Below are 14,303 nucleotides of genomic sequence, written 5' to 3'. Positions count from 1 at the left end.
TGGGACAAGCCATATTACAAAGATAGATTGTTTGCCAAGCCCTGAGGCTTAAACAACTGGGGCCCTGGAGAACCACGTGGGCCTGGAACTCAGGTTGGAATGGTCATCACAGGCTCCTCAGAGGAATGCAGCTCTCCATCCAGGGGAAAATCAACAACTGTTAACAGAAGCAGATTTCATTTGGCAAGAAGGTTAGGAGGAAAGAAAACTTTTTTTTTTTCTGTGTTTTCTGGCAGAGGACAACATTTCTAAACATCAGCACACACCCAAACCTAACAGACATTGAAAAACAGGTTTTGGGGTATTTTTAGTTTATGTGAGGGAATTGGATGAGACATGGAAAGGGAAGAAATATAAAAATGTGTGTGTATGTAGGTGTGTGTGTGTAACAGTCTACTGAACTTGTATAAACTTTGAGTGAGCTAATGAAATAGGAGTACATACATATGTACACATATATATCATATATATAAATATATATATATATTTGTAAATTCAAAGAACCTTAGATTTTTTTCCTTTTCTATTTATTGTCTAAATGCTCCCCATGTGATCTATAAATACCATGTATCTGAGCATGTCAGAAACTAGTGGAAGGTCTTTCTGTGATTCCCAGTAGCCTTTGGACTTAAATTCAAACCATTTAGCAAAAAGCATACAGGGCCATTCAAGATCCAGGCCTTGCCCACTTGTCTAGTTTTCTTTCTCCCCTTCTCCATCACACCACAGAATTTTATGAATGCTGCTGACTTTTGTTCAGAATATCTTTTGTCTCATTCTACTCCCTCTCCTGCTGCCTGACTTGTAATCATGAGCAGAACTCTTTTCCTCTGTCGTAAGAATTCATGGTACTGTCTCATTTTCATAAGAGACCAAATCTTATCACAACTTTGCAACAGAATAAAATAAATATTACATTTATTAGAATAAATAGACTGAACAACAGTACTCTAAATACAAAGCATAAATGTTTATCGTTACTTCATGATTATTATATGAGCTAATTATTTCTCTTCATTCTTAAGCTCTATAGGAGAAAAGACTTGCAAGAAGGTAGAATGGTACAGTGGTAAAGAAAGCAGGCTCTTAATTTTAATTATGTGGACTCAAATATCATCTCTGCTGCTTATCATCTGGGTAAATGCTAACATACTGATTTGTGTTTTTTTTTTTTCTGTGAAATGGGGTGCTTTCAATAAGCAGTCTTAATTTTTTTAATCAAAATCAAAAGGAACAGATGAGCGATTCTTTTTTCACTGGATTTTAATCCATTATAATATGATGAATTTGAAGCACAAGCAAAATCAAATGCTATATAAACTACTATTTACATGCAAGGTATGTGGAATGAGAATTAAAAATGAAAACAGGAAAGTGTGAAATTGGTCTTGGCGTTCTCCTTGGAGTTTTCTGTGAATCAGGAAAAGCTCTGATCCTTTCCACAGAGGGGAAAGATGAATAACAACATAAAGCATCATATAAAATCTGAGATCTTATAGGTCTCTAAAGCTTACCCATGAATTTCTTGAATCTACAGACACCAAAATAAGAGACCAGATCCTAGATAATTGTTTTTTTTTTTAAACTGAGTCTTAAAGAATGTTATGGACATTAAAAGATTAAATATAAAGAGGAAGGGAATCCAGGTTGGGGAAATGGTATAACTAGGACCAGGAGGTATATGTAAGTGACATGTATGCAAGCATTCTTAAAAGGACAATTGTTTCATCATTTAGATTTGAATATTTATAATGGTGTTATTGTATTTCCTTCTCCAGACTATACTGTCATTCTAAACTTATTTTGATCTGGTTGTTTGTGGTGCCACTCAATAGACAGTATACCCATCCATAGAGGTTTAGACGTGAGTAGTTTAGGAAGAAGAAAAGCCTCAGGGAAATACCACATTTGTATTTAGACTTGTAAGATAAATGTTTATTTAGAATAAGAAAACAAATGAGTAGATTCACTTATGAAGTACAAATAGACAAAACAAACAATACCAAGCAAAGCAAAGAAAATGCAAATAGAATTTAAAAAAAAAACGTAACTCAGACAATAGCAGTATACTCTCCTTTTCATCAGTGTCACCTTCATCTGTGTAACCACAACTTATTTCCAGCTATAAATAACACTGAACTAGAAGGCTAAGATTTTATATGTAAAGTTGCCATACTGCTGGATCACAAGCAACTCTTTTTCTTGAAACAGAAATTTACCTTTTGCAAGTTTCTTTTTTGAATTAGGTTAATCTATCTAGATTTATGAGTTTACATAAATATTCTTGAGAATTTCTCATTGAGTCATTGAGTTAATAGTTTAACATGACTTTAAAAAACTAGATCTTTGACTCTAAATCCAAAATGTATTTAGAAGAGTCAAAGCATTTTTTTTACGATAATTAGACATAGAATTCCTTTCATTATTATTGAGATTTTTGAGGCAACATAGTACCTGTAGAAATAAAGGATGGGAAGAGGAATAGAAATATGGTTTTGAATTTGGTATATACTATTTAATTTTATTTAAGCTAATAAAGTGTTTCCTCAATTAGGTGCTTTTATTTATTTTTTTAATTAGTTGCTTTTAAATGTAAAATATGTTATTTCTTTTCAAAATTTCCTTATATATTCCTATCCTGTTTATTTATTTACTTAGCATGCTGATTATTTCCATAAATAATCTAAATGATAACCTGGAAAGATAAAATATTGTAACGAGGAAGGACATTTTTAAAAAGGGAGAAAAAGGATTAGCAATGTAAATAAATCTGAGGGTGAGATTGATCCAAATAAATTCATTTATGAAAAATTATTCTTAAATTTGGCTCTAAGTTCCAAGAAGCTATTGCAAAAAGAGAAGCATGATGAATTTCAGGATTATTCATGAATATCCATAAAAAGGACTTATAAAGAAGGAATACTAATTTGCACAAGAGAATAAAATTAGTACTAATATTGAAGCAAGAGTGAAATCAAATTTTCCCTACAGCTTTTCAGAAGTAGATTCAGAAACAAAAGATAATGTAGTTTGGAGTTACCTTACTGTCAACCTCCAAGGAAAAAAAATCCACTAGGGAAAATACAAAAAAAAAAATGAGTATCTTCAGCTCTTCAGTATATTAGCAAGTTGTTAATAAATATGTTTTATTTATAATATATATACAATGTACTTATAATTACATATACATATGCTAATGTATATAATATACATTTTATACACACACACACATATGAATTATAATGCCCCATATGAAGCAGGAAAACAGTTGTTATCTTGCAAGGATGCTGGCCCAAGAATCTTACTTTTCAAGAAACTGGAAAATCTAGGTTTTTTTTTAATAAGAAATCTTTATATTTTTAAGAGGTCAATAGTATGTTTGCCAAATTAAACATACTGAGAGACAGATTCAATATATGAGCTGCCAGTCTTCAACTCTTATTTTACAGAATGTAGAAAAATCAATAGACTATACCTTCCATTATTAAGTATTTGAAATTACTGAGTGACAATTACCTGAAATACAACTTTTATACATTATTGACTGAGCTCATGCTACAGGTTATAAAATTCAGTTGAGCCAAAGTTTGTATTTTGTTTTCAAGGAAGTTTAAGTAGTAAGTAAAAAGAACCAAAGGCCATTTTACTACTGCATGAAGGCTGGCCTCCTCAAAATAGAATCACTTAAAGAGCTGACTAGGTCTTGGAACTCCATTTGATTTGTCTCCTTTGCTTTTTCTGAATATTGAAATCACATAGGATTCTCAAATTACCTTTAAAAAGACTCCAAGTTTGAAGACTTCATGATTATCTTATGAGACCTGTCCCAGCATTCCTTACCACTATAGTAGTTAGGCCATCCTGCTAAATAGTAGACTCCATAGGTAACAAATTAAATATGTATGATGGGTGTTTGCTGATATATTGAAGGTGCAGAGACTGTACCATCTTTGTTGATTGTTTGTGTGGAAGAAAGCATTTTGTTTAATCGTGAAGACCCTATATACCCAAAGTCAGAAAGATTTGCATAACTAGATAAGCAGAAAAAGAAAGTCTCTTTTTCAAAAGTACTTCAAAGCCATCCTAAAGTCAATGCCATCCCTGTAAGTTGAGTGTGAAAAACAGAAGTGTTCTTTGCAGTGGTTACCTTTGAAAATTAGCCCTATAGGTTTTCTGTGAATTGGAATAACTATGTTCTCCTTTATTCCTGCTTCAGTGGGGCTTATTTTATATATTTTTGTTGTTATTGATTATTTCTGCATTACTGCTCTAGAAATACTTAAGAATTAGAAGTAAGTCTGTTTTATGCATCTGAATAATATTGTGTCACCTAACATATAGGTTTTGGAAGTCCTTAAATAGAGAAAAATTCAGGAAATGAACTATTTATATTATAGAAAATAACAGGAAAAATAACAAAATTTTGTAGTTAAAATAATTATTTACAGATATCCAATTTATTCCACACAACAATCCAGTAGACTCTTCACTTTCTGGATAAACACATAGAGGTCTAAAAAGATTAAATAGCTTCCTTGGTGATGTAAGTGATATTGTAAGCTTTGACCTCAAGTGACTTTAATCTTAACTCATAATCACATGATTCTTACCAAACCAACTTTAAGTAATGGATAAGTCAGCTGAAACTGTTTCAAATATGTCATAATTATATAGATTAATTGCTATTATAGAAGCAATATAGATAAATTGTTGAATATAGCTGTATGAAATAAGCAACAAGTTTATTACATTAAAACTTCGATTTAGAAAAATACATACTAACATCTTTTTTTTCTTTGTCATAGTTTTTATTTTTATTTTTTTTAATAAATTAATTTTTATTGGTGTTCAATTTACCAACATACAGAATAACACCCAGTGCTCATCCCGTCAAGTGTCCCCCTCCGGCCCGTCACCCATTCACCCCCACCCCCCGCCCTCCTCCCCTTCCACCACCCCTAGTTCATTTCCCAGGCTTAGAAGTCTTTATGTTCTGTCTCCCTTTCTGATATCTCCCACACATTTCTTCCCCCTTCCCTTATATTCCCCTTCACTATTATTCATATTCCCCAAATGAATGAGAACATACACTGTTTGTCCTTCTCCGATTGACTTACTTCACTCAGCATAATACCCTCCAGTTCCATCCACGTTGAAGCAAATGGTGGGTATTTGTCGTTTCTAATGGCTGAGTAATATTCCATTGTATACATACACCACATCTTCTTTATCCATTCATCTTTCGATGGGCACCGAGGCTCCTTCCACAGTTTGGCTATTGTGGACATGGCTGCTAGAAACATCGGGGTGCAGGTGCCCCGGCGTTTCATTGCATCTGAATCTTCGGGGTAAATCCCTAACAGTGCAATTGCTGGGTCGTAGGGCAGGTCTATTTTTAACTCTTTGAGGAACCTCCACACACTTTTCCAGTGTGGCTGCACCAGTTCACATTCCCACCAACAGTGTAAAAGGGTTCCCTTTTCTCCGCATCCTCTCCAACATTTGTGGTTTCCTGCCTTGTTAATTTTCCCCATTCTCACTGGTGTGAGGTGGTATCTCATTGTGGTTTTGATTTGTATTTCCCTGATGGCAAGTGATGCAGAGCATTTTCTCATGTGCATGTTGGCCATGTCTATGTCTTCCTCTGTGAGATTTCTCTTCATGTTTCATACTAACATCTTTTTTACAACAGAATTTGGGGACACTGGTTAATATGATGTCTCATAATATTGGATATTAATAAAAATTTATAATACTGCTAATGATAATCATATTCAACTGTTATACTGGAAAGCATCCATATCCCCAACATTTACATTTCCTTATTCTTGCTTATTCTTACCTGTAGAATTTAACTTATATATAGTCAACAGATTTTGAGGAATACTATTATCTGGGAACTGTATGAATTATTAATCAATAAGTTGAACCTGAATGCATAGTACCTCATTAAGTTCTTATGTGTGTCTCTCCTCATTCTAAAATTGAAATCTTATGTCCTAAAGAATTTGTTTATTATCTGGAGTTTTTTGTTTTGTTTTGTTTTGTTTTTCAAAATTTTGGATATCATTCTTCAAAGATATTGTTAATCAGAAAGTACTTATGATTTTTTTGCTATATACATCTTACTGGCCTTAAAGAAGTTGTTTAAAAATGTCAAAAGAGCAACCAAAGTCTTACTATTTAGTGCAGATTGTGAAATCTCTTTTATATGCCACAGTGAAAAGCCCTTTAAAGATGTTATTCTTGTCTTTCTAATGCAAATCACAACAGAACATCTACATATCTTCCTTTTCCTAATATATGTGGCACTTTCAGGAATTCTGTGGGAGGCAAGAAACATCATTTCCTCTAATCATTAACATTTCTAAAATGAATTTGCAAATATCAGAGAATATTATAGCTATTAAACAACTAAAGTGAAAATATATTCTCTCTGGCAACATAATAATGCCTGAAAAGGAAAAAAAAATCATCAAGTAAAAGTATAATTTCTCCCCTATCTTTCCCCCTTTTCCTCTCTCTCATTTCAATTTAAGAGATTCGTTCTCCTGCCGGTTGTAACGGGAATGAATTTCAGTGTCACCCTGATGGAAATTGCATTCCTGATCTGTGGCGCTGTGATGGGGAAAAAGATTGTGAAGATGGCAGTGATGAAAAAGGCTGCAATGGGACCTTACGACTGTGTGATCACAAAACCAAGTTTTCCTGTCGAAGTACAGGTAAGCAGAACATTGGTTCAGCTTCTACCTTGGGCATCCTGGAGATAGAATCCCTTTGGCACATCCTCAGTGTTTATCTTACCTGCATAAAAAAAGTCTTCTTGTGTTTCTGGTAAGTTGGCTCACATTCTATATTTGATAATAATCCTAATATTAGCTAGTATGGAGAACTATCGATGGGCCCAACACAGCTCTAAAGAATGTTTTTTTCCATGAACTCATTTCATCATCCCAATTCACAGTGAAGAAAACTGAAGCCTGGGAAGTTTTTAACATGCTCAAGTTAAAAAAAGTCAAAAGAGCAAGCATAGCAGAATTGAGATTTGAAACCATGTGATCTGGATTCAGAGTCTGAAATTTCAGACTCCAGAAAGAGGCATGGGTGCTAAACCCATAGACAGCACTCCTCTTTCCACAGATAAATCCTCCCCCCTAAATTTCATGAAGATGAATTGAATGAAAGGCAGAATTATGTACATTTATTTTCAAGTGCAGTAGACTCCTAAATTCAATTGTGGACTTGCTAGATTTCATGAAGATAAAGGTGATGGCTGTCATTCAAACTGTTGATTTGTTTTGAAAGTCACTGAGGCTTTTATACTTTTATGATGTTATTCTATTATTATGACTGTTGTATTTCATTTTTCTATACAGAGTAGGTTTGACCTAACACAATAAACCAACTTCTTTATTTTCCTCTCTACACCAGATGATGAGTTGAAGTTTAGAGAAAAATTACATTACAATTAACTATTATGGTACAATTTGTGATATGGGCCATATCATCAAACAAATAATCCATGGAAGCAATTCTTATAGATTTCAGGATATATTATGGAATCATCTCTGGGATGAGGTGAAATTGCCTTTTTGAACTGCCTAATCTCTTGTTGATTCATTTTGCTCCTTATTAGGTATTTCAACCAAAAGGTAGAAATGAAAAATTATCACAGCTGTGATTAAACAAACACTCTGGAAACCACATGGCCCATGGGCATTTAAAGTTATAAAAAGAAATTGTGTTTATTTGGACACACTTCTGTGGCCACAATTAAGCATTCAACTAAAAAATACAGAGATAAATATAAGCTAACATGGGCATAGAGAACTAAATACTCCTGAGGCTCATTCTTAATGAGGAAGTTGTGCTTTTAAAATGGTTATTTTTCCAACAATATTTTTAAAAATTATGTGACTCTTTCAATTGGTAGGTTAAATGTCTTAGCTTTGGGGTTATTGGTTTAAAAATGTGACTTTAAATTCAGAAATTATCTTTTTGGAACATCCTGTATTGGTTGAAAACTAATAGATGAATAACATGTTAAGTAATAAGAAGAAAATCCTTTTTCTTTACTCACATCAGATTCATTGGCTGTGGCTCTTTAAATCAGACTAACAGATTAATAAGAAAAAAGAAAAAAGTTTAAAATATACATATATCATACATGCACATGGGAAAACTGATAAGTAATTCTATGGGATGGTTGAAACTTGAGCTTATATAGAATCTTAGCAAACAATAGTAAATTTGTGAAAAGTTGACAAAAGAAAGGAAAAGCATGTTGAGTTTATAGGGATGGCAAATTATAGATAGGTAAATATGTGGGAGAACTAATGGACAATAAGAGCTAGTTAATAAAATGTGTGCAGGTCCATCTTGGCACTGAATTTCTATTTTTTTTATGGCCATAAGACTTCCCTAGAAAAGGATTTATGGCAGTATTCATTACTCAAATTTTTATGCTTATACTCAGATAAGGGAAACTATAAGAAAGTTTCTTTCTACACCTGGTGAATCTCAAATGCTTTCAGCTCAAAATAATCCTCATATAAAAGTGGCATATTTGAGGGGTAGCATATGCTGATCCCATACACTGGATGTCTTTGGAGAATTGGATTTTGAGAGATAATTTTATTTGTGTTGATTTGGGATTTGGATTATACATTTATAATATTTTTAATAAAACACCACATGTATGTATCAAAGAGTCGACATGTAAACCAAAATATAATGTAAAAAAGCAGAACTGAAATAAAACTGTTGCATTGTAAAAGGGAAATACAGTATAATGTGGCTATAACTGTATAACTGAAATTTGCTAAAAGAATAGAACTTAAGTGCTCTCTCTCTCACACACACACCTAGCAAATAAATAAAATAAAAAAAAAATAAAAGCGAAATATGAAAGGTAATAATTTAACCATCAATCTGCTTCTAACTTAATCTGTCGCTTAAACATAGTAAACCTAACATATATCAAACAATTTGGGGAGTCATAACTCATATATGCACACTTCTGAATTTTGCAGAATAAAAGATAACTAAATATAAATATTGGATTAAATATATGTACATGCTTGTAATGTTTTGATATTTTAAAATCTACTCTAATTAAATTATTAGTCTTATAAGCTAAAAGACCTTTAAACTACCCAAGTAGCTGAATTCAGGATTCATATTTATTTTTCAAAGACTTCCAAATGCTAGCTTAAATATTTAAGAGTTTTCAGGATAATCAGTTTGCATTTGGTAGTTACAGTGGCTTTTCTTTTTATACATAAATTGCCATCTAATAGAGTAACAGTGTAGGCACATTAATAAATTACTTCATTCCTCTATAGAAGAGAATGTGAGCTAAATTAAAAGTACAAAACAATCATTTTTAAGAGCTTCTAAATGAAAAATGAATGAATGAACAAATGAATAAATAAATAAATAGATAAATAAATAAATAATAAATAAATAATAAATAAAATGCATATTTAAGAGCTTCTTATTTCAAAGGAACTCTCTTTGACCAAGAACTACACTCTCTCATCTCTGGTCTCTCACATCCAGACCAACAAGTTGCAGTTATATTATTGTTGAGGAATCAGGGGAAGAAATTTCATGTCTACTTCTCATGGAAAACACTCAGAGATGCATTCTTCATTTGGACAAAAGAAAATAAATATTTAATATTATGCAATGATTCCCCATACCAAGATTATGGGGAAAATAGGCCCTCCACCTGTTGATAAGAATATAAATTTGGCCCAAACTTTTCACTTCTAGAAATTCATGTAAAGAAGAGCAGGAGTACATGAAGTTATATACAAAAAGATTTTTAGTGCAACATTTTAATAGCTTCCAAACTAGAAATAATTCATTGCTCATAGCTAGAGAAACTACTCAAAGTTACGGTGCATTCACACAATGAACTACTAATGCTATTAAGAAGGCATAAGAAAAAAAATTCATAAAGATGGAGTTTTATGTTCACACTTTGAATCCTCTCTCTGCTGTTAAAAACACATAAAGATGATGATAAAATATAACAGGAGAAAATGGAGAGATACAGTCATATTAACAAACAAAATATATCTCTGATAAACTGAAATAAAATAGAATAACAAATGGTGAGCTGGGTTAAATCTGGATGCCTGATTAGATTGGATTTAGAGGCCAGTAAAGAACAGATGTTCAGATTTTAGGTTTAATGGGAAATAAAGCTGTCCCACATGAATTTGGGGACTAGAACCAGGCTCACTGCTGAAAATCAGAAACGGGAGTGCGACTCCTTTGCTTTTGAAAGGAGGAGGAAAAAATTACCGCTGGTTGCTTCCTACTTCAAAGAAGTTGTGTGTCTAGAGAGATGGGAGGACATAGGCATAGCAATCAAGCCAAGACTCTGACTAGCTTAGGGACTGCAAGTGATAAAGAGACAAATACAGGATGTATTTTTGAACCAAGAGAGGGGGTAGTGATGGAGTGGGCTGAAGTAGAAACAGAAATACCTGTACATAGTGATGAGTAAACACATAAAGTCAGAGAGAAAATTGAAAATTCCTATCCAAGATGAGATTGAAAAAAAAATCCTAAAATCATGAGGAAAACCATATCTAATAAAACCAGCTATCAAAAATCAATCATAAAATGAATTTACTCAAGCTTAAATGAAAATGAGATGTTTATTTTTTTTTATTTATTATTTTTCTTAAAGAATTTTTTTTTAATTTTTATTTACTTATGATAGTCACAGAGAGAGAGAGAGGCAGAGACACAGGCAGAGGGAGAAGCAGGCTCCATGCACCGGGAGCCCGACATGGGATTCGATCCCGGGTCTCCAGGATCGCGCCCTGGGCCAAAGGCAGGCGCCAAACCGCTGCGCCACCCAGGGATCCCGAAAATGAGATGTTTAAATGATGGTGATGATTTTAAAAAAGAGTTAAAATAAGTATGTTTGAGATCCTCAAAGAGAAAAAAATGGAAAAGAATATCCCTAAATTGAACAAGAATATATATATATATATATATATATATATATATATATATATATATATATACAGAAGGTGTATGATATATTGATATAAATATGATGAGCAAAATAATTGTAACAGAAAATAGTGGAAAATGATAGAAAGTGATACCTATTATACTTAGTAATGAAATACACCACCATGGAACTTTAAATAAACTCTAGGCTGGACACAGAGAAAACAAATTGAACAATAACATACAGGTAACTCAGGAACATCACAGAAAAAGAGAAAAAAAAAGAGCAGTTGAGATCTATGTTGGAAGGCTAAAACAGATACTTAAAGAAATTCCATAAGAGAATAAAGGTATAAATACACACGCACATGCACACGCACACATACACAAACATGCAGAATAACTAAGTTTTCCCTAAATTGAAGAACATTAATTCTCATAAAGAAATGCATTCAGTCTTTTGGGTAAAATTAATGAGATTAACCCAAACTTCTATAAGTCATTTTGAAATTGCAGATCATCAGATACTGAAACTACCAGAAAGAAAATCAGATTATCTAAGAAGATATTAAGAAATGCCTCAAGAAAATGGAGTAATAAGAAGCTGAGGGAAAAACACATTCAGGCTAATATTCTATATCCAGGTAAAATATTATTCCAGATAATTTAGTCATATAAATCACAAGGCATTTTTCCACATTAATCCTCACTAAGAAAATTATTAAGGCAATCAGAAAATAAGATTTAACGAGAAAACGAGAGAGCTAAGTTTAGGGACCAAAGTAAAATATTAATGAGATGAACAACAACAACAAAACCAACCAAACAAAATCAAATGATAAAAACGCAATCTTCAAATAAAGGTTTTGCAGTCTAAATATCTTACATTAAATAATATACTATGGACAGCAAAAATTACAGAAACCACAATAAGAAAAACCATTTCAGAAGCAAGAAATTCTACTCACTTATTCTAGCCTATTAAAAATGAAATTGAAGAAAACTAAGCAAGAATGGAGAAGATCTAAATATAGTTATATATATTTTATATATATAAAATATAATTCTATTCTTAGAAGTAAAAACAAAAAAAATGAACCTTTTTTTTTACAAGGCTCCAGAGAGATTTGTTTTTAATGAGCATTTATTGTCATAAATAACTTCAGTTAAGTCCCAAGAAGTAGAAATGATGCAGACAAAATTTCCTGATCATAGCATAATAAATCTAATAATTATGAAGAGTAAACCACTCTTGAATTTGGAACTTTAATAATGAAAGTACTCATTATCTTAATTCAGTGGAGTTTCAAAATGAGATTGGAGAACTTTTACAAAATAAAGATTTGTACATATAAGAACATATGGAATATAACTAAAGCATTGCTCAAAATAAAATTTCATAATTTTGCAGATTTGTATGCAGTGTCTGAAACTCTTAGTGATTCTTTAACCTCTAACAACTTCAAAAATATAAATGCTATAAAATCACCGAAGAAATCATCTGAAACTTTAATTATTTATATTTAACATATAGTTAGTTTTGTGAATCTTGAATGTTTAATTTTGTTTCTAATAGTTTCCCATCTTCAACCAGAGGAGCTAAAACAAAAAAAGTAATAATGTTAAAATGTTGTTTTCTAAATTTACAAAATTACATCTAATTAAAGTCAATTCACAAAAGTTTTATAAATTCATATAAAATTTCAAATAATATTTATGTTTGTAACAATTTTTTTATTTATTAAAGGTTAGGACTGCTCTAAGACTTTTGAGATACCTTATTTACATTTAAATTTTTTTTAATTAAAATATTTTTTAACAATATGTAGGAGAGGGATCACTGGGTGGCTCAGCGGTTTAGTGCCTGCCTTTGGCCCAGGGCGTGATCCTGGAGTCCCAGGATCAAATCCCACATTGGGCTCCTTGTATGGAGCCTGCTTCTCCCTCTGCCTGTGTTTCGCTTCTCTCCCTCTTTCTGTGTCTCTCATGAATACATAAATAAAATATTAAAAAAAAATAGTATGTAGGAGAGACAGTATTCACCAATTCCCTTTTTGCTTTGCTATATTTCTCAACTCTCTTGCAGTTAGATTGAGGCCAGGTGACTATTCGTAGCCAATGGACTATATCACTTCCATGCTAAGGCACTTAATGTAGAAAATTAGCATACTCCTGTACTTTTTCTCCTGTCTCAGTGACCTTTTAAATTATGAATCTAAAGAGCATATATATAGATTTTAGTTCATTAGTGTAGCTCATCCTATCCTTACCAGTGTAACATCTAACTTAAAAGTTAAGACATAACAAAACAAACCAAAGGAAAACAGAAAACCAGATGAATTTTTAAATATAGAAAAGAGAAAGAAACATAGCATAATTTGAAAATTCAAGAACAAAACAAACCAAAGGAAAACAGAAAACCAGATTAATTTTTAAATATAGAAAAGAGAAAGAAAGCATAATTTGAAAATTCAAGAATTAGGTTTTTGAAAGAATAACCAAAATTGCTAATACATTATCTGACCTAATAAAGAAAGCCCATTGAAAATCCAGTACATAAATGAGAATGGGAAAATAATTGGAGATGCTAACAAATGATATAAATTAAAGAAATATACTGTGTCACAGAAATGAATTTAAAACCCTGTATTAGTAAATTCATGTATTAAAAATATGCATTTCAAAATTTATTCTAGAAGGGAAAGTGCTGGTAATTTATTTTATAACAATAGGGAAAAAATCAATATCTGTCCCCTCTCATCATTTTTTTCAAAATCTCCAAGTCCAGCTGAAAAATTCTACCAATATTTAAGGAACATTGTTACCATGCTGTTTCATCTCCTTTGGAGTATTCAAAAGGAATAAAAACTTTTAAGTTATGCTTTTAAGCAACATAGTATTGGCTTTATAATTCCCCAAAATTAGGACCTCCCATACACACAAAGATTATAAACTTGGTCTCTGATGACCGTTACTACCGTCATTCTAGACAAAGCACGAGCAAATCCAACAAGTTTTCAATGAATAATTCTCTATGGAAAAAAAAAAAAGCCCTCCTCTCTTTAAAAGCAAAAATGGTCCCAAAGAGAAGAATGCAGTTAATATAGAATAAATAGGGGAAATATTTGCAACACAGATCATAAATAATTATATACTCTGATACATAAGTCTTTGATATCATTTTTTTAAAGATTTTATTTATTTATTCATTCATTAGAGACATAAAGAGAGAGGCAGAGACATAGGCAGAGGGAGAAGCTGGCTCCCCACAGGAAGTCTGATGTGGGACTTGGTCCCAGGACCCCAGGATCATGACCTGAGCCAAA

At 32.1% G+C, this 14,303-nt stretch overlaps 1 protein-coding gene across 1 annotated transcript in view; it reads left to right on the top strand.

Moving 5' to 3' along the window:
- Positions 1 to 14,303, top strand: part of LOC129495604 (low-density lipoprotein receptor-related protein 1B) — a 1,831,349-nt gene that overhangs the window by 1,177,937 nt on the left and 639,109 nt on the right. Inside the window, exon 21 of the mRNA XM_055303278.1 lies at positions 6,540 to 6,722. Within this exon, the coding sequence (XP_055159253.1) occupies positions 6,540 to 6,722 (183 nt within the window). The remainder of the gene's footprint in view (positions 1 to 6,539; positions 6,723 to 14,303) is intronic.

This window comes from Nyctereutes procyonoides, unplaced genomic scaffold (genome assembly GCF_905146905.1).
Source record: "Nyctereutes procyonoides isolate TBG_1078 unplaced genomic scaffold, NYPRO_anot_genome, whole genome shotgun sequence".
NCBI lineage: Eukaryota > Metazoa > Chordata > Mammalia > Carnivora > Canidae > Nyctereutes > Nyctereutes procyonoides.
The sequence above is the reverse complement of the archived record's forward strand: the minus strand, read 5'-3'. Positions and strand labels throughout refer to the sequence as shown.